Here is a 19,010-nt window from a genome sequence, read left to right as displayed (position 1 = left end):
ATATATAAAAAACAATGTTTTGATGCTTTTTTTAAAGTGGTAACGCACTATTTCATTTTAAAGCAATTTATAGCTATCCCAAATGTTGTTTAATATGTCCACAGATTAAATATCAGCTCCTGATTTATTTTTCATTGAGGCCTCAAAATCAAAGATAATTTAACTTGTACTGTATGCAACTCAAAAGGAAATGTAAGAAATTATTTTTTTTTCTCCAGAAGAGCATACAAAAAGGTGGAACTGTGTGCCACTAAGCCAAATCCACTCATGCACAAAGGCTAACTAAACAGGCTTCACAGAGGGATGGCATTCTCCCTGCCAGGCTTGTGTACACCCTCAGTGATGGAGATACATACTGTACAGAGGCACTGAATGACTGTTCAACCTCAGCCTGCTCCCTCCTTTCCCTTTTCCCCCAAATAACCTTTTTGGTGCTATGGGAGGAGCTCTATGAAGTCTCCCAATACTCTTCCCTTCTCCAATATGCAGGTGAACTGCCCCCACTACACTGCTTTCTGGTTGTCACAAATCTGCAAAACTAAAGGGTGTAGGGTTTGCCAAAACATGAACTTCACTCATTTATCAAATTGTTTTTAAAAAGTAGAAATATATGGTCGCTATTACGGATACATTCAGTACTATGTACTCTTTCATTTTCTAACCATCTCTCATTCCCTGTTGGCAGTCACCCAAGACTCTGAGCTCTCATCCTCATTTTAGGATTAGATGTCTCATTTATACAATCCAACTTCTATTTCTTAGAGTGTCCCTCTCCCCAGTGCAATAAATCACCATGGCCAAAGGCAATGAAAGATACTCTTTTCCAATGTTGCAATACAGTCAGCAAGAGCCTTTGTAAAAGATTACTCTAGCCTTTCTATAAAATAAGTGTATTGTTAATTACTACTGTTAGTAGTATTAAAAGCCCAATACAGGCCTGGATCCCCCATTGTGCTACACACTGTATAAATGCATAGTAGGAGACAATCTCTGCCTTGAAAAACCTCCTTCTCACAGGTTGTTTGATTTGATTATTCAGGTTCTGGTCTCTTGCTATCTAATCCAGCAGGGGCTGATAGTTTTGTGACCATAAGAGGCTCAGTTCTTGGGAAAGAAGGAATATATAGTACCTCACCTTGCTTTGCAGTGATCCCATGAATGATCTAAGGACAGCACTGACCAGCTCCTAAGCATTTTCCCATCCCACATAAAGTAGGGTCTGTGTAGTCTCAACAGACACTGCTATTCAAAAATTCCAAGGTTGTACACTCAAAGCATGTTTATAACCTACAGTGGAAAATCCACACAAGCAAACTTCAAAGAAGAAACATCCTTTTCTCCTTCCATACTCCTTATACTGGGATCTTTTGAATCTTTGTCACCTCTACTTGCAAAAGCAGAGAATACAATATGGCTGTATGTGAGAAACTGTGCTACTAGTTAGGATTAAAAAGGTACCGCAACTATAAAAATATTTAACAACTTTGATAATACTTGTGCTTGGATCAAAAATTAAGCTTTATTTTAATTTTTTTCCAGTTTTAAATCAATACAAGAATCAGACTCTCTAGAGAACACTGAATGACTTGTTTTTCTGTATATAGGATATTGTGGTTAAATTATCTGTCAAAATCTCTAATAGGCCGGATTAGCTGATATATGATTAGGGTGTAAACAAATTACAAGTGCTTGTAAGAAAGACCTAACGAACATAGTTCAGATAACACCATAATCATGATTGCTGAATATGCTGCCATAAACTTACTTCTGAGTGATTACGTCATATGCTTAATTAACATTTTTATTTTTGTTTGCAAGTTTTTTTTGTTTAAGAAAGCTTTGTTAAAGACTTGTTTTGGTTTTTTTTTTTTTTTTTTTTTACTTTTTATTAGTTCCTATTTATGCTTTTCCTTTCTTTATTGCTGTAGTCCCCAGTCAGCTTTTTCAAATTTGCATTAATAATTCAGGGTCCTAATGTACTTAAAGTTTATCTTGTGCTCTGGATTTGACAATCTTCTGAAAATAAGAGACTTTGTCACTGAAAGTTGGTAGTGAGTATTGCACGTAAATTATTGGCTAATTTTTCTGAAAATGTTTTCTCCAGTTCATATAGTAGTGTCACATAACATGACAAAAATGCAGTTAAATAAATACAAATTTTCTGACATTTAAGAAGATTACAAACTGGCATCTTTTTAAGGGATGCATTTACTAAGCTCAGATACATATGAATGGGAGAAAAAGCATGGCTCAAGCATTTTATAACTATATTGGTAAAACTGTGGAGTTGTGTAAGATTGCTACAGTGATGCTTTGATTGTGATTACCTCCCCTAAAAACTGCACTGCTTAATTTTTTAACCTAGCATTGGTAAATGATAAACCTGAAAGAGTTCAAAATAAAATGAATCTGTATTTGTTCAATGTATAATCAGAATTCCTGTACAGCCAATCAGCTTCCCTGCTGAATGTGTGGGTCTTTATAGAACATCTGTGCTGAGAAAACATAGGAAAATGTGGCAGTAAATCTGTAGAAACTTAAGGGGATCCAGATGAAAGCATGGTAACCAACTTCTTTTAATTCTCTTTTTGAAAATGATTAGATTTCAAGGTGACTCTCCCTTTTATTAAAATAATTCTTCATAGAAGACTGAGGGGGCGTAAGGTTGGCTGGGCGCTCTATACCGGTGCTAATGGCAATGGCAGCAGAGGGTGCTTAAGCCGCCCCAACAGGTATCACTGAGGGAAAAATTTCCAGCGATCATGCTCGGGATGCGCGCACTTAGAGTAGAATGCACATGTGCAATCACTCAAAGAAGAATAAAAATTCTGAGTCCTTTGCCAGGACATAATACTTTTTATCTGCTCTCTTGCGTGTATGGAGAATAGAAGATGGAACGTGCCAGATGATCTTCCTGGCTTAGTTGATAGGCAAAGCTATGCGGGCAGATGAGGGTGAATGGAGGATATTGAGCAGCTTATGATGAGGCTCAAGGAGTCCGCAACTCTCTTGACTAAATTCTAGACGTGCTTAAAATATCTGTCAAGAATGGAGAAGGAGGCATGACAGACTCATCGCTGACTGGGATCACCTCCCAGCATGACAGACAACATCTGAAGCAAAACCTCGCAGTAAAGAAGAACTAAAAACTAACTAGTATCTAGCTAAATACAATATGAGTGAAAGAAAAAAAATTAAGAAGCTATACTATTCCTACGCCTCTACCCCGATATAACGCTGTCCTTGGGAGCCAAAAAATCTTACCGCGTCATAGGTGAAACCGCGTTATATCGAACTTGCTTTGATCCGCCGGAGTGCACAGCCCCGCCCCTCCAGAGCACTGCTTTACCACGTTCTATCCGAATTCATGTTATATCGGGTCGTGTTATATCGGGGTAGAGGTGTACTTATTAACTAATACTATGACTAACTATTAATAAGAAAAGAGGATAAAGTTGAGGAAATCTCAACAGGACAACTGCCAGAGCTCTGTCTCAGGCTGAGGCAGTTGAGAAGGAGCTGAGGGTGGTTCACCCATGCAGCACTATACAACAATGTCACGGGGCACGAGACTAACATGAACATGTGGGCTGAATGGACGCTGCTATGAGAAATCTCCAATCAAAGGCACAGGGGTTACTAGCGCATCTAAAGTGGAGCACCCATAGGACACTACTTGAAGAAGAAGAAAGCTAACATATGTGCTACCCAGGGAATATGTACCCCTGGGCCCAGGACAGCCTCCCTAAATCTTCTTTCTCCTCCATACAGTGAAATGGTTTTGACACAAGGGGGACCTCTGGACCTGGGGAAGATGGGGAAAGATTTGTCCTTATGGCCATACGTTTACGAGAGGGAGGACTGTTCTCTATCTTGACTGGATCTCATTCCTTCTGCTCTGAAGAGGAAGTGATCTTCCTTTGAGGAACCATTGCCCTTGCCTCAGACCCTGCAGAGTACTGCACATCGAGGTGGGGCAGGGATAGATTCTGAATACAGTATAATTCCATAAATTTTCTTTGATATATAACGGGCCCAATATTCTGCCATTACTTGTACATGTGTAATAAAGTCATGACGATCAGTGTGACTTAGATGAGATTGCATAGTATAACTGTTATTGACTACTGTGACTGAAAAGACTATTAAACAGTAAAGTTCAGCATGGATTGAAATAATAAAAGAAAAATATGGATGAACTTGCTTTCAGATTTGACAGCACTTACGTATTTATTTATATTTTCACTAGAAGAATGGTAGAGGCAGCAGCACAGACAGGCTCCCTGTCTCCCATGCCAGCTCAGTGAAAACTGGGTACACGAATGGGGGGACACCCTGACATTAGCCCGACCCTACCCCGCTCTGCACAGCAGACAGGAGGCTCCTGGTCCCGAGCTGCTTGGCCAGGGGCAGTTCCAAGGTGAAGGGAGGGGCTGCAGGGGAGGAGGGGCACCTCTGCTCCGGAGGCACTCCCTGCATGCACTGGCCAATCCCGCCCACCCCTAAGGCCGGCCCTGGGTTGATCTGAAAAGACACTCTGTGACACAGAGGCCCACTGGTACCAGCTGACAAAGCGTTCATGGTTCTTTACAAGCAACTCCTGACTCAGACCTGACAAACTTACTACACCTAATAAAGGGTAGTATATGAGGTCTCTACTGAAAGCTTGTAACTTATCAAGTCATAATCACTGTGAGATGTGTATGCAGGTAATATTTAAGGAATAATGTAACTATATTGAAAATTATGCCTTATGGTCTGAGTAAAAGTTAGTCACCAGGCAATCATTTGTCTTGGTGATGGCCCATTCATGGTCTATGAACAAAGTATGATTCAGGGTGGAGAAAGACACCCTGCATCCATTCACTGAGGAGACGTGGTATTTCATGACAGATTGGATCCAGCCAGCTCTGCAACACACTGAACTTTTGGGGCCAGGCAAGAACCTACTTTATTAGATAGGAAAGGTAACTACTACTAAGTGTCAGGCCTAGTGTGTGTGTTATGATTTTGTTTTGCATTGTGTGACAAAGTCAAACCAGACAGCTGTAAGAGAGTTGTGGAAGGCAGGTATACCATCCCTAGAATGGTAAAGTTCCTTTTCCCCATGAGCTGAAATGTTACCTCAGGTAAACTAGGGACACCTAAGTCCAAATAAGGGCTGCCTGTGACCGTTAAAAACCCCTTTTCTGGTGCGAGAGAGGGAGGAGAGATGGGAGACAAGGTGCATCAGGACAAAAGGCTTCTCCTGAGTGGAAGGCTGCTCTCCTCCATATATGGGAAGCAACCACCCTAATGGACTGTTTGGAGAAGGACTGGCACACAGTGCCCTCGTAACAAGGCAACACCCCAGAAAGCGGGGAGGGAAAGGTATTCTCTTTTTTGTGTTATGAACTTTTCTTTTTGTTTGGCTGAAAAGTACTCCTTGGGCCTACCCTGAGGCCCACCTTGTAAATATGGAAGAATAAAAACCCAAGTGAGGAATAAAAACTCTCCAGAGTGGGTCTAATTTACTCCAAGCTCCCCCACTGCCAGAGGGAGGAATGCCATCCCCAGCAAGGCAAAGGAGGTGCCTTTGCAAAACTGTAACTATTTGTTTCCATCACTCTCCCTTGTTTTCAGTGGAATCTCTAGTCTCTCTTAAATAAACCTTCTTTTGTTTTATTATAAATGCTCTCAAGTGCTGTGAATTATCCAGAAGTGGTGATTTAAGGCAGTGGTTCTCAATCAGCGATATGTATACCCCTGGAGTTACGCAAAGGTCCAGGGGGTACATCAACTCATCTAGATAAGTTGCTAAGTTTTACAACAGGCTACATAAAAAGCACTAGCGAAGTCAGTACAAACTAAAATGTCATGACAAGACAATGACTTGTTTAGACTTCTGTATATACTATACGCAGAAATGTAAGTACATTATTTATATTCCAGTTGATGTATTTTATAATTAGATAGTAAAAATGAGAATAATCAATTTTTCAGTAATAGTGTGCTGTGACACGTTTTTGTATTTTTGTGTCTGATTTTGTAAGCAAGTAGTTTTTAAGTGAGATGTAACTTGCGGGTACTGTAATGGGGCACCTGCCCCATACTGGCCTGTAAGGGGTTAATAGAGCCCTACGGTGGCTGCGCAAAAAGCAGCCAATAGGAAAGGAGCTGTGAGGAGCAGCCAATCATGGCCAGGCAGGCCCATATAAGAAGAGCTGCAGGGCAGAGCAAGTTCAGTTGCTCCCTGGCGCTAGAGGAGGGAGAACTGACTGCCTTGCAGGAGGAGGAAAGCTAGCACCTTGGAGACAGCAGTGCTGGGCAGGATCAGGGGAGTGAGAGCGAGCTCCTGGCTGACTGCTAAGATGGCATGCTGAGGCCCTGAGATAAGGGTGGAGAAGGTGCTGGGGCTGCGGGGAAATGGCCCAGTGAAGTAGACTGAGAGGTTGGAGGCAACGCAGTGCATGGCTGCCATTTACAGGGTCCCTGGGCTGGAACCTGGAGTAGTGGCCGGGCCCAGGTTCCCCCTCACTCCCGCTTGCCACCGAGGAAGTGCTGTACCGTCGGACTGCAGTACATTCCCCCGGAAAGGGGAAGCACAAAGTGTGGCACAGTCAGAGGGCTGTGTCCTGAAGAGGACGCCGCAGTCCTTGGAGCAACATGGGTCCAGGACTAGAAATGATGGTGGGCGAGACACCACTGAGAGTCGGCATACCGATCTGTGGAGCTGATCTGCAAGATGACCAGCAGGAGGCGTTGGTGTGGTGAGTCGCACCCCGTCACAGGTACGCAAGACATATCAGATACCTGAAAGGGGTACAGTAGTCTGGAAAGTGTGAGAGCCACTACTAAATAAGGATACACTGTCCATTTGGGAGCAGAGGATCTGGGAGTTCTGTGAGTAGCCAATGTCAGGGGCTGGATGTCACAGTGGAATGCTTCAAGGGGACTCAGGGACTGGGCTGCACCTATTGTTAACCTGCAAGATAAAGACAAGGCTGGCATAGCCTGGAGGAGAGTGCTTGAGGGGCTGACAGGTTGGTGGCATTAGAGAGCTAAGACCCAGACTCCCTCACAGTAGAGGCAACTAGCACAGTAAGGGTCTAGCACATGGGCTCAATAGCCTGAAGTAGAGACCCTAGGAGCAGCCATGGTTAGGGAGCAGGTTAAGCTGAACTCTGCTCTGTTATTGCTAATTTCTTTGTTAACAAAGTCAAACTGCAGGAAGGGTTGTGTGGACTTCATTTTAAAATAGATTGGAAAAGACTTAAAAGCTCAACAGATGTTTTCAATTATTTAAGAAAAACAATAATTACCAATGAAGAACCCAATAAGTAACAGGATGTGTGCCTAAGATAAATATGGGGTCTTTGGGTTCTGGTTTTTACCACTGATTCATTTGCCAAAAAAACTAATTTGACAATGCAGATTCTTGATCCCATCCTATCACATCTCACTGTACATATAAGAAGAAACTTGTTAAGAAACTGTATGTGCTATAGAAAAAACATTAGGTTGTATAAATATTTAAACAGAATTTCTGTAGCATCAGACAGGTTAAAACTGTGAATGTACTAAAGAATTAAAATATAATTCACTCAAGTTTGCCATTAAATTGCAATGAAATGCAAAAACTAATAAGATATACATGGTAAAGAGAGTGACTGTATACTTTTATAGCTGATTATTTGTATACTTTAGACAACATACAAATACTTCACTACAAATACAACCAAGATGGAGCACCCAGTTACTTAGATTTCTGACTTAATTACTCTACAAATGGAGCAGTGTAGTAGATAAGAGTGTAACTATATTTTGGAATTGGGTTAAATCTTTGGAAATGTCCAAATTCCCTGAAATTGAGGTACAACCCTATAGTCATCTGAATGCACCTTGACAGTAGTTGTATATGCAGCTCAATACTTGTAATTCTAATTTTAATAAACTCTATATTGAGAATATTTTTCAATTTTCCCCCTTATTACAGACTTTTTAAAAGGTACAAAGAAAAAGGTTGGGATATATCCTATAAAAATAAAAAATATAAATAAAATTTCTATGCTTCTACCATTCTACAACCTGCAATAGCTCATACAAATCATTAGAACACTATGTTCGTATATAGAAAGCAGTGTATGTATACAACAGAAAAGGACTTTTTATTATTTTTATTGTGTAAAATATGCTAAAAATCCCATTTATCTTCTAAAATCCATTCTAAAAAATATCCATAAAATGTTCTTACAAAAATATACTGCCATATGGATTAAGTACTGATTTTTTTAAAAACAAAAGCAACTTGTAATAGATATGGAATGGTAATTAATATGTGATTTACAAAGCCTACTTACCCGAACCTTCTCTTCTAATCTTCCTAAGCGTACATTCCCTTCTATTATTTTGTTCAGAACTCCATGCTTCTCACTTTCCAAGCATTTGGCCTGCAAACATAATAGGTAGATGAATGTAGGTTTTGTATTCTGATATATGTAAGAAAAGGAAAAAGAGCACAATATTGTTTTAAAGTGCTGTTTTGCCATCACGACACCATTTTTTTTTTGTATGAATGGCTCTTATTATACAAGTGTATCATATACCTAACTTGAAAATGTCTTGCTGGCATTTCTAAAAGGGAGCATGTCTCTCAAAGCCTACAGTTGCAGTTTTTGGAGAGAGGAGTGGTAGACCTAAGATGCTGATAAAATGGGTAATGTTCTACAAAGAGAGAGAATTACCCAAAAGGGACTTGTTTGAATATATTCTTTCCTTGTATTACCTTACACTGAGGCTGTCAAAGCACATCGCAAATATTAGTAATTTCTCATTACTTTCTTCTATGGGAGGTATCTGTAAATATTATTTCCCTTTGTTGCATGCTCCACAAGCATTTCCATGCTATCATCCATCTTATTTGCTATGCTTTTAATGCCCTATTGAAACTTATTCACCAAGCCACTTTCCGTGCCACATTCAAATCTCTCCTACAGACTTATTTCTATCAAGACTACTAAAAGCAAAAAAGAAAGGTAATCAATCAATAGTAATTAAACGGGGAAAGAACCAAACTATCAAAACACATACGTGCCTCATTATTGTCACCCTATCCTTCCCTTCCCTCTTCCTCCACACTGGTCTGTTTCTGACCTGCACTTGTGCAGTGTCATGTTAAATCAGGATTGGACAGTTTTCTAGGCAGTGATTGTATGTCTTTGTGTCAATCCTTATGCCTTTTCTGAGTCTTGAGAAATAAGAATTAATAAGTTTCATCCACAACTATTGACAATAATATATGTCAAGTTTCTACACCACCTTTTAAAAAGATTTCTACAAACAAATCAATAAGTGAAATGTATCTTATTTTTCAAAGTGCTGTTTCTCAGAAGTGTCATGACTAATTAACCTCAAAATTCACCTCCTTACACCCTCCCCAAATTCTCCTCTGGCTAGAGATCAGATATATGGGATTCCAGGTACAAAGGATATTTTTTGATGGAGGCTGAGGGCAAAATCAGTCTGATATAATTGGAAAAAAACAGTTAGAACCTTGACTATGGAATCACTACCCTTCCTTCAGAATACCTCTTCAGAGCTAGTCACACTAAATAGACTATACTGCTATCATAATATTCATATATAGTACACACAATAAAAATGGTAGGAAAATGTGTTTTATTCAGTAGATGGTTACTCACCTGTGACCAGAGTTCTATGAGATGACCTCTGCACATTCACACTCTTAGGTTCCTTCCAACCTTTCACATCCTCAGGGTGAGCACAAGAGTGGAAATGTGCACAGGCCATGCAAAGAGGAACCTATTTTTAAAAAGATACTGGGCAAGATCATCAGCTCATGTAAACTGGCACTGCTCTACTAAAATCACTTTTTATAAAATGGTTTTAGGCTGAGACCTATATAGAGGAAGTTTTTACCTCAGTTTTTACACCCTCTGAAAAATACAGATTTCTAATGAAAATGTTGACACATTTTTAACTATTGTGTCACCAACCATGCCCCAGAATTCAGTGAAAATAACTAACTATGGCAGTAGTTCATTATTGCTCTGTGAATAAAAAAAATCCTGTGCACTCAGTTCATTGACTTCAAAAGGATTACTTGCTTTCATGCTCCTATTTCATCTGAGGGGAGTCTAAATGTCAGTGAACTGAGTTTGTAGTCGTATGTAATGTAAAGGCCTCCTATAATATTTCAGACTTAATATTTATGCAAAACTACTGAAATAAATTAATATATGAGAAAAGCAGGAGATGCAGAAAAACAACTCCCTAGCACTCTACTAATTCTATATTTGTAGTGATTGGGCTTGATTCATGCAGGATCTGGGCCAGCTTCTGCTAGTACGGATCTGGGGCCCAGTCCCCCCCGAGAGGGCTGTCCAGTTGCATAAAGGGTACATAACTTCTGCTACCTTGGCGAGTTAAAATCAGCCAGTACAGCCCTCTAAATCAGAGGTTCTCAAACTGGGGGTCAGGACCCCTCAAGAGGTCATGAGGCTATTATATGGGGGCTCGCGAGCTGTCAGCCTCCACCCCAAACCCCGCTTTGCCTCAAGCATTCATAATGGTGTCAAATATATAAAAACGTTTTTTTTAATTTATATGGGGGGGGGGGGTCGCACTCAGAGGCTTGCTATGTAAAAGGGGTCACCACTAAAAAAAAGTTTGAGAACCACTGCTCTAAATGGTCAGTGTTGGTTGGAAAATATTTGAGACTCCTTATTGGCATTTTGAACTGCTTGAACTGAAAAGAGCCCTTGAAATAGCAGGAGGTCAGGTTTGAAGTACAGAGATGCATGGGGAAGCTTATGCATTGCCTTCGTACTATATGCTTGGCTCAGTTCACTGTTATGAATCCATCACTTTTGTAAACACTAAGTTCACTCACAGATTTAAAAGAAAACAAAAAAATTGAATAGACTGCAAACATGAAAAGATCTTAAACCCCTTAAGAAGATAAACTTTTAAATCCACTGACAGTATTCAAAAGAGAAATAACTGGGTTAGAATTAGTGATGCTTGACTACATGTGAAGTATACACATCACTCCTGTCTATTCCAGAGAAACAACTCCCTTCACAGAAAATCAAAACTCACCAGCATCACAAAAATGAGCTTTGTGCTCAGTCACTGAATGACATTTTGACTTAGTATGTGGCACCTGTATCATAAAATAAAATAAAGGAATGATTTTTGACAGCTGCTAACACTGGATTATAGCTTACCACTATTACCCAGACAAAACTGTTTTAAATAATTTGTTACTACCCTTTTATACTGCAATGTGATATTTGTTTATCAGAATACTGGCCTGATCCTGCAAACAATAAAGCTAACTCTGTGTGTGTACTTGCAGGATTGGGGCCATCGGGCAAATGTTGGGGCGGGGGAACCTGTTTTCCCTTAGATCCCTCTGCACATTAATCTCTTCCTTTCTATCTGTGGGAATGGGACAAGCTAGTGGAAATGTAACTCTTTGGACCACTACACACACTCATAACCGCTGAAGGAAATCTGCAAAACCATGAACACAACCTCCAAACTACATTTGCTTTTCTGTAGCTCCGATTTGGCACTGTGAAATCCCATTTGTTACAATGACAATTTTTTTCCAACTCTCTAATTTGTAGGAGCCCTACAAGAGAAACGGGAGAGATTACAAATGGTGCCAACTTCTCCCGTCCACATCAGTGTAATTTAAACAATATTTGTGGTGGTGATAACACACGCTTGTTTCTTCGCAGCAGGAAAAGATTACAGGTGGTCTATTCTGAAGTGCTGCTCTTGCAGCCTGAAACTTCCAAAGCTGGGCTGTCTGTGAGGATAATTATCCCCTGAATATGCCTGGGGCAGCATCACTCTCCTGAGCAGCCTCCTATCTACTGGTGTCACAAAGGGCTTGCCTTACAAGCAAAAGGCCTTTTTTTACATGTCGACATGTGAAGGTGAGGGGCAGATCATGATGAAATCTGCAGCATCTTCCACCCTAAGCACAAAGTTTGAGAGCTTCCTTCCTCCCACCGCTTCCTAAGCATGTTTGTTTCAGGAATGAAAAAGTGCTACAGAAGCTCCCAGCCCTGCTATTGGCTCTACCAGATACACCCCTGCGTGCTTATTTGCTGAGCAAAGAATACGCCAGCGAGGGGAAGGGGGGAGAGGAGCAAGCAACATGGTTGCAGTGTTGTCTGTCAGGACCTGCACCACTTCGCCTGAGATCTGGGGAAGAAACACTTGGCAAGCTAACCGAGTTCCCTGATTTTGATGTGCAGGGGGAGGAGTTCTTGGGACCAGAGACCCTGAGTCTTGAGGTGTTGAGGTGGGGCTCCCCACCCTAGGTCTGATGTGTCTGAGCCTAAGGCTACTAACAGTTATGGGGCAATAAAGGATACCCCCTTCATTACCGATTTTGGGTCTTTCCACCAGTCCAGAGAAGCAAGGACCGGAGGCTGGACCATGAGTACTGAGTTTAAGTGGTGTCTGCTTGGGGAGTAAACTGACGCTAGCCACATCTGGAGGGGCCTGAGGCACAGACTTGTATACTGTACCATGTTAAGTACATACCACCATATGTCCCAATAGCTTGAAACAGACCTGAGCAGTTGTGATTGGGTGGACCGTGATCTTGGATATCAGATTTGACCTGATCCAGAATCAGGCATCCGTCAGAAAGGCCCTGGCTTGGGTCAAGTCAAGAAGTACCCTGATAAATTCTATTCTTTGAACCACGACCAGAGTTGACTTTTGCTCATTTATCAGCAGGCCCAGCACTCTGAAGGTAGCTTGGACTGTGCTGATTCTGTTCTATACTTGGGCCTTTGAGCGGCCTTTGATCAGCCAGTTGAGGTACGGGTAGACTCACCCCGTCGCCTGAGGTAGGCTGCTATGACCGCCATACAGTTCGTGAAGGCCCGGGGGCTGCTGGTAGGCCAAAGGGTAAAACGGTGAATTGGTAATGGCGTTGACCCACTACAAACTTGAGAAATCTTCTGTGGCCATGGAAGATAGAGATGTGAAAATAAGCATCCTTTAAGTCGAGGATAGAGTACCAGTCTACTGGATCCAGAGAGAGAATAATGGAGGTCAGGGAGATCATGCGGAACCTCAGTTTCTTGAGATCTGTTGAGGCGACTTAGGTCCAAGATGGGCCGGAAGCCCCCTTTTGGCCTTCAGGATTAGGAAATACTGGGAGTAGAATCCCTTCCCTCAAGTCTTGAGGAACTTCCTCCACACGTAGAAGGGATTGCACCTCTGGACAAGGAGAAGAGGGATGGGGAAGTGCAAAGAAACTGCAGAGTATAACTGGCTGTCACTGTGTGCAGGACCCAACGATCTGACATTATGAACTATCATGCAGGGCTGAAGAGCAACAGACAGTCTGAAAATAAAAGGGTAGACGGATTTGAGATGTGACTGGTACTGTGACTTCGGCCACACCTTCAAAAGGCTTGCATGGGCCCACCCAAGTATCTGAGACCCTGACTGGGAGGCTGATGTGGACGGGAGAAGTTGGCACCATTTGTAACCTCTCCCGTTTCTCTTGTAGGGCTCCTGTCTTGGAGGTGCAGAGAGCCAAGGAGGCTGTTAGGGCCTGAAGTGCTTCCTGGAAGCTGACGGGTATAAAGGCCTAAGGAGTGCAGGGTGGCCCTCGAGTCCTTCAGGACGTGCAGCCTCATGTCTGTCTGTCTGTCCCAAAAAAAGAGCAGCCTTCAAAGGGGAGGTTCTGGACAGATTGTTGGACCTCTTCTGGGAGTCCGGAGGACTGGAGCCAAGAACCACCTCATGGTGATGGCTGAGGCCATTGTCCTGGCTGCCCAGTTGGCTGCATCCAGAGCCGCCTGATTGAAGATCCTGGCTACATTCTTACCCTCTTCCAGGAGGGCAATGAACTCCGGCCTTGACTCATGTGGCAGTGAGTCTTTAAATTTACACACTGAGTCCCAAAGATTATAATCGTATCTCCCCAGCAACGCCTGTTGGTTGGAGATACATAGCTGAAGGCTACCCATTGAATAAACTTTCCCTCCGAAAGATCTAGTCTCTTTGCGTCTTTGTTTCAGAGTAGCACTCGACTGGCTCTGCCTATCCCATTCATTCGCTGTAGTGACCACCAGGGACCCTGGGGATGGGGTGTTGCAAGTACAGGTATTCAAACCCGCTTGCCAGTACATAGTACTTTCTCTTCCCTCTTTGAGGTGTAGGGCAGAGAAGGAGTTTTCCACGGGCTTTGACTGCTCCCATTATCACCTCATTGATGGGCAAGGCCATGTTGGAGGGTGCTGACATCCAGGATGTCAATGAAACTGTGTGCTGACTCTTTGAGCTCTTCGATCTCTAGACCCAGGCTTGCCATGACCTGTTTGAAAAGGTCCTGATGGAACCTGAAATCATCTTGCAGAAGCAGGCTACTGGGCCCTGCGACAGCTTTGTCAGAGGAGAAGGAGGCTTGCATCACAGGAGGGGCTCCTTCCTCTTCTTCTGCTTCAACCCTGACCACCGGAGTCATCTCCTGGATGTTGGCACTGGGATCAGAGTCAGGATCCGGTGCCGAATAGGAAGGAGTGATAGTCTGTTTCTCCAAAGCTACCGTATAGAGCTATGCACAGATACAAAATTTGTATCTGCATCTGATCCGCAAAAATGATCCACGGACATCAAGCTGATATCTGCAGATTTGCAGAGCTTTACGAATAAGAGCAGTGGGAGGAGGGGTCCCACACTGCGGGAAACCCCCAGGGTTGCGGTACAGCCACTGCATCAGCCAGAGACCTGCTGGCCAGGTACCGGCACCAAAGTCCGGTGGCACGTAGGTTGGGTACTGGTGATATGCCCTGGGTGGAGCAAAAGATTCTCCTTCGGACTCTGAAGAGGAGTCTTCTCGCAGGGACCATGCTGGATCCGTACCCACTTCTGCCTCCACATGATGCCGGGATTCTGGGGGCCGCCAAAGAGTCCATGACCGTGTTGCCGGGATCATGGTAGGCTTACCCTAGAGGGAGCCAGCAGTGCCTGGGAAGGAGCCCGATGCTTCCAGTTGCCTGGGCTGGTGAGTGCCCCTTGGACTCAATGGGATTGGAAGAGAGAAGAGGTTATTCACCACTTGGAAAGCCTCCAGGGCCAAGGGGACCGTTGGACTGCTGGCGCAGCAGCAGCTTCCAGGGTCAGCAGAGGATCTCACACTGGACTCAACGCTCTAGGCAGAGTTGACGGTGCCATCTCTGGCTCAGGGGAGGAAGAATGGCCCGGCACACTGGCCTCTCCCCGCTTGTCCCTCTTCTGGTGCGCTGCTTCTTGTGCTTCCTTGGCACCAGAGATGGAGAACGGTGCCAGAAAGAACATGGCGCCAAGGAAGCGCTTCACATAGATGTCAAAGTGCTTGGTACCAATTCGGAGCAGCTCTGCTCCGAGACAAGTCGGGGAGGCCTGTCAGCCTCTATGAGGAAAGCCTTCAGCCAAATGTCCCGGTCCTTTTTTTTTTTTTTTTTTTAGTGCAAGGTCTGAAGTCCCTGCAGATCTGGCACATGTCCTTTACTTGGGTTTCCCACACTTTAAGCAGCTGGTGTGTGGGTCACTCACTGGCATATGTTTGCCGCAAGAAGCCCTGAGAACCCTGGGGCAAAGAGTCCCTCGATGAGAGGGGCTAACTATTCACACTACTATATTCGTTAACAATAAGAACTATACACACTAACTACACTAACTATGAATAGAGAAGAGTCCAACCACTGTTAAAGAAGCCTTGCCACAGCAAAAAGGATCATTCCAGCAACCGTCATGGGCGGTAAAGAAGGAACTGAGAGGATACAGGGCCAGTGGCACCCCTTACATCGGCACATATGCGCACGACTCCAGAGGGCACTAGAGCCAGCCCAACGGATACCACTAAGGGAAAAATCTCCAGCAACAGTGGATGCGGCACGCAAACACCTCGCATGGAATGGACATGAGCAAGTACTCAAAGAATATCTTGGTCCCAATTCATAAAGAACATTTTAGAGTACAATCAGAACTTAATTCTGTTGTAAAGTAAATGGAGTTAAAAAAACAAAAGGAATGACGTATTTAGGGTAACCAGACTGAAGTGTGAAAAATCGTGACAGAGGGTGGGAGGATAATAGGAGCCTATATAAGAAAAAGCCCCAAATATCGGGACTGTCCCTATAAAATCGGGACATCTGGTCACCCTAGATGTATTCACACTAGTCTTTGTTGCATATCAGGTGCACTGCTGCAAATCACAACTAGTTTGTGCAATGACAGAGGTTGTATCAGTTTTATTGCTGCAGTAATCTAGCTCAGAAGTGGCTAGGCCCTTTCTAAATGGAGGGGGCAGAGTTTCATGGCCAAACTGAAAATGAAAGGAAGTGTTCTTGTTTGAACTGCACATTCCCACTCCTGGAATGCACCAACAATGTGAGCTGCACTGCCAACACATCCTGTGAATGGACAGAGTCAATCTCTAAGACCTCTGGTTACAGGTTAATTTCCCTATCATTGTGGCAATCTCTATATCCAGGAGTAGAAACAAGCCCAGCATGACACTGAGACTTGTCACCAGATAATCTGTGGGGTGCTGCCGTCAGTCATCAGTGAAGTAAGAATATTGACAAGTTCCATAGTGTTTTTCCCTTTCTACTAACCACCTGTTTTTCCTGGGTTAAATTTGAGCCAACTACTTTTAATCTCTGATCATCTCTTCCAGGAATTAGGAAATCTATGTAACAAGGAGTTAGGTTTGGATAGAAGAGTAGTTGTACTGAGTAAATCGGCTAGGATGACTGTCATTTTAGTTTTCTTTATTGGGTTGATGTTATGTTCTTTACTTTCGGAATCAAAACCATCAGGAGTTCTCCATGACCATTAGAGTCCTAATACTCATCAAGTTTTCAGTGTTTTCAGGGTCTTGCCCATAGCTGGACTACACAGGCCACAGGTCATCTACAGTGCCATATTAGCTTTTATTCATTTCACGGATGGTTCTTTCAAAAATATAGTTTCTTTAACACTGCCTCAGAGTTAAAACGCACTAAATCCAATTGAGGGGGAAGAGAGGAGGTTTGGATGAACAGCAATGTCTTGATTTTTCTAAACTGAGCACATACAAATCAGCACAAATTTGTGCTACTTTAAAAAGCAAATGGATAGTGAAATGCATAACTGTCTATTTTCACAAGAAATTATGCTGTATGTGAAAAGTAGGTGCACAGTTGCATGCATATTTTGTGGGTTCATCTCCATGTGCACAGTTTACAAAACTGGGCCTGTCGAGTCCTTGACTGGAATAATTCAACTCTCTCTCAGACTAACTGTATACTGTTACAGTCCCCCACTCTCACACTAATTAAGTCTGTTATATTATTTCTAATCATGGTCCCTGGGATTATTACAGATGCTTTTAAACACTGATCTATAAAATCTCTTCTTTTGCTCTTTCTATCCAGGTGCTCAAATCTGTTTACACATCTAAATCAGTGGTCTCCAACCTTTTTACACCCAAGATCACTTTTTGAATTTAAGGGCAACCCAGGATCTACCCTGCCCCTTCCCCGAGGCCCTGCCCCGCTCACTCCATTTCCCCCCTCTCTCCGTCGCTCACTCTTCCCCCACCCTCACTCACTTTCACCAGGCTGCGGTTGGGGTTCGGGAGGGGTGTGGGCTCTGGGCTGGGGCCAAGAAGTTCACAGTGTGGGAGGGGGCTCGGGGCTGAGCATGGGGCAGGGAGTTGGGGTGCAGGAGGGAGGGAGGGGTAAAAGCTCTGGGAGGGAGTTTGGGTGCCAGAGGGGGCTCCGGGCTGGGGCAGAGTGTTGGGGTGCAGGCTCTGGGAGGGAGTTTGGGTGCAGGAGGGGGCTCCGGGCTGGGGCAGAGTGTTGGGCTGCAGGAGGGGGTATGGGGTGCTGGCTCCGGCGGCACTTATCTCGGGCGGCTCCTGGTCGATGGCGCAGCAAGGCTAAGGCAGGCTCCCTGCCTGCCCCAGCCCCACGCCGCTCCCAGAAGGGGCCAACGTGCCCCTTTGGCCCGGGGAGGGGGGAGAGAGACATGGCTCCGTGCGCTGCCCCTCTCTGCAGTCACCGCCCCCGCAGCTCCCATTAGCCACAGTTCCCCATTCCTGGTCAATGGGAGCTGCGGGGGAGGTGCTTGCAGGCAGGAGCACCGCGTGGACACCCCTCGCCGCTGGGGCTGCGGGGGCATGCTGGCTGCTTCTGGGAGCGGCATGGCCGGGGCAGGCAGGGAGCCTGCCTTAGCAGTAGCCCCGCTGCACCACTGGAGATTGCGATCGATTGGGAGAGTCTCTAGGATCAACCAGTCCATCGCAATTGACAGGTTGGTGATCATTGATCTAAACCACTACATTTTGAAATATTAACCCTCATTGTTAGTTGCTTTCTTTTTTTCATAATAAAACAAGGAAACCTGAAATACCCCTAAAGAACTTACCAAATGTATAAGATGGTCACGTTCCTGACTTATATTCTCTACCAAGCTAATAAGATTTGCTAAGTACTGATGAGCTGCCACTTCCTTTTCCATTGCTTCTCCCAACTGCTGTTTCAGAAGACATATTTTCTTCTGTGATTTCCTACAAAATATAAACATAAAAACAGGAAAATCTTATTTTTAAGCACTAAACTACTGTATAACAATTTAAAAACATTGTTTTTGTGCATACATTAGCTTTTAAACGGTATTGTCTTACGAGTCAAATCACATGTAAGGAAAGATTCTGAAACAAGATGATTTTAAATATAAAAGATCAATAGATTATAATCTAACCTTAGTAGATTAGAAAAACATCTTACATCATCTTTGTCAGTTTACAGGAAGACCAAACCTCTATATTCTCTATTTTTTGGCTGTTTCAAGCAATGAGTACTACTGAACTATCTGAATGACTAGCAAATACAGTGAAAACTTTCTAACATACTACATGGATATAAAAAGATGCTACCAGCATTATAAATATTTTAAAAAATTCTTGTTCACTGAAATAGCTTTATCTCATGGGTATCATA

At 43.4% G+C, this 19,010-nt stretch overlaps 1 protein-coding gene across 1 annotated transcript in view; it reads right to left on the bottom strand.

Moving 5' to 3' along the window:
* Nucleotides 1-19,010, bottom strand: part of CEP89 (centrosomal protein 89) — a 119,631-nt gene that overhangs the window by 39,483 nt on the left and 61,138 nt on the right. The window contains exons 16-17 of the mRNA XM_065416474.1: nucleotides 18,436-18,577; nucleotides 8,340-8,429 (exon numbers count right to left, since the gene is read on the bottom strand). Of these exons, the coding sequence (XP_065272546.1) occupies nucleotides 8,340-8,429; nucleotides 18,436-18,577 (232 nt within the window). The remainder of the gene's footprint in view (nucleotides 1-8,339; nucleotides 8,430-18,435; nucleotides 18,578-19,010) is intronic.

The sequence above is a fragment of the Emys orbicularis genome, chromosome 14 (genome assembly GCF_028017835.1).
Source record: "Emys orbicularis isolate rEmyOrb1 chromosome 14, rEmyOrb1.hap1, whole genome shotgun sequence".
NCBI classification, from domain to species: Eukaryota; Metazoa; Chordata; order Testudines; family Emydidae; genus Emys; species Emys orbicularis.
Note: the sequence above shows the minus strand (reverse complement) of the source record. Positions and strands in the feature narration are given on the sequence as shown.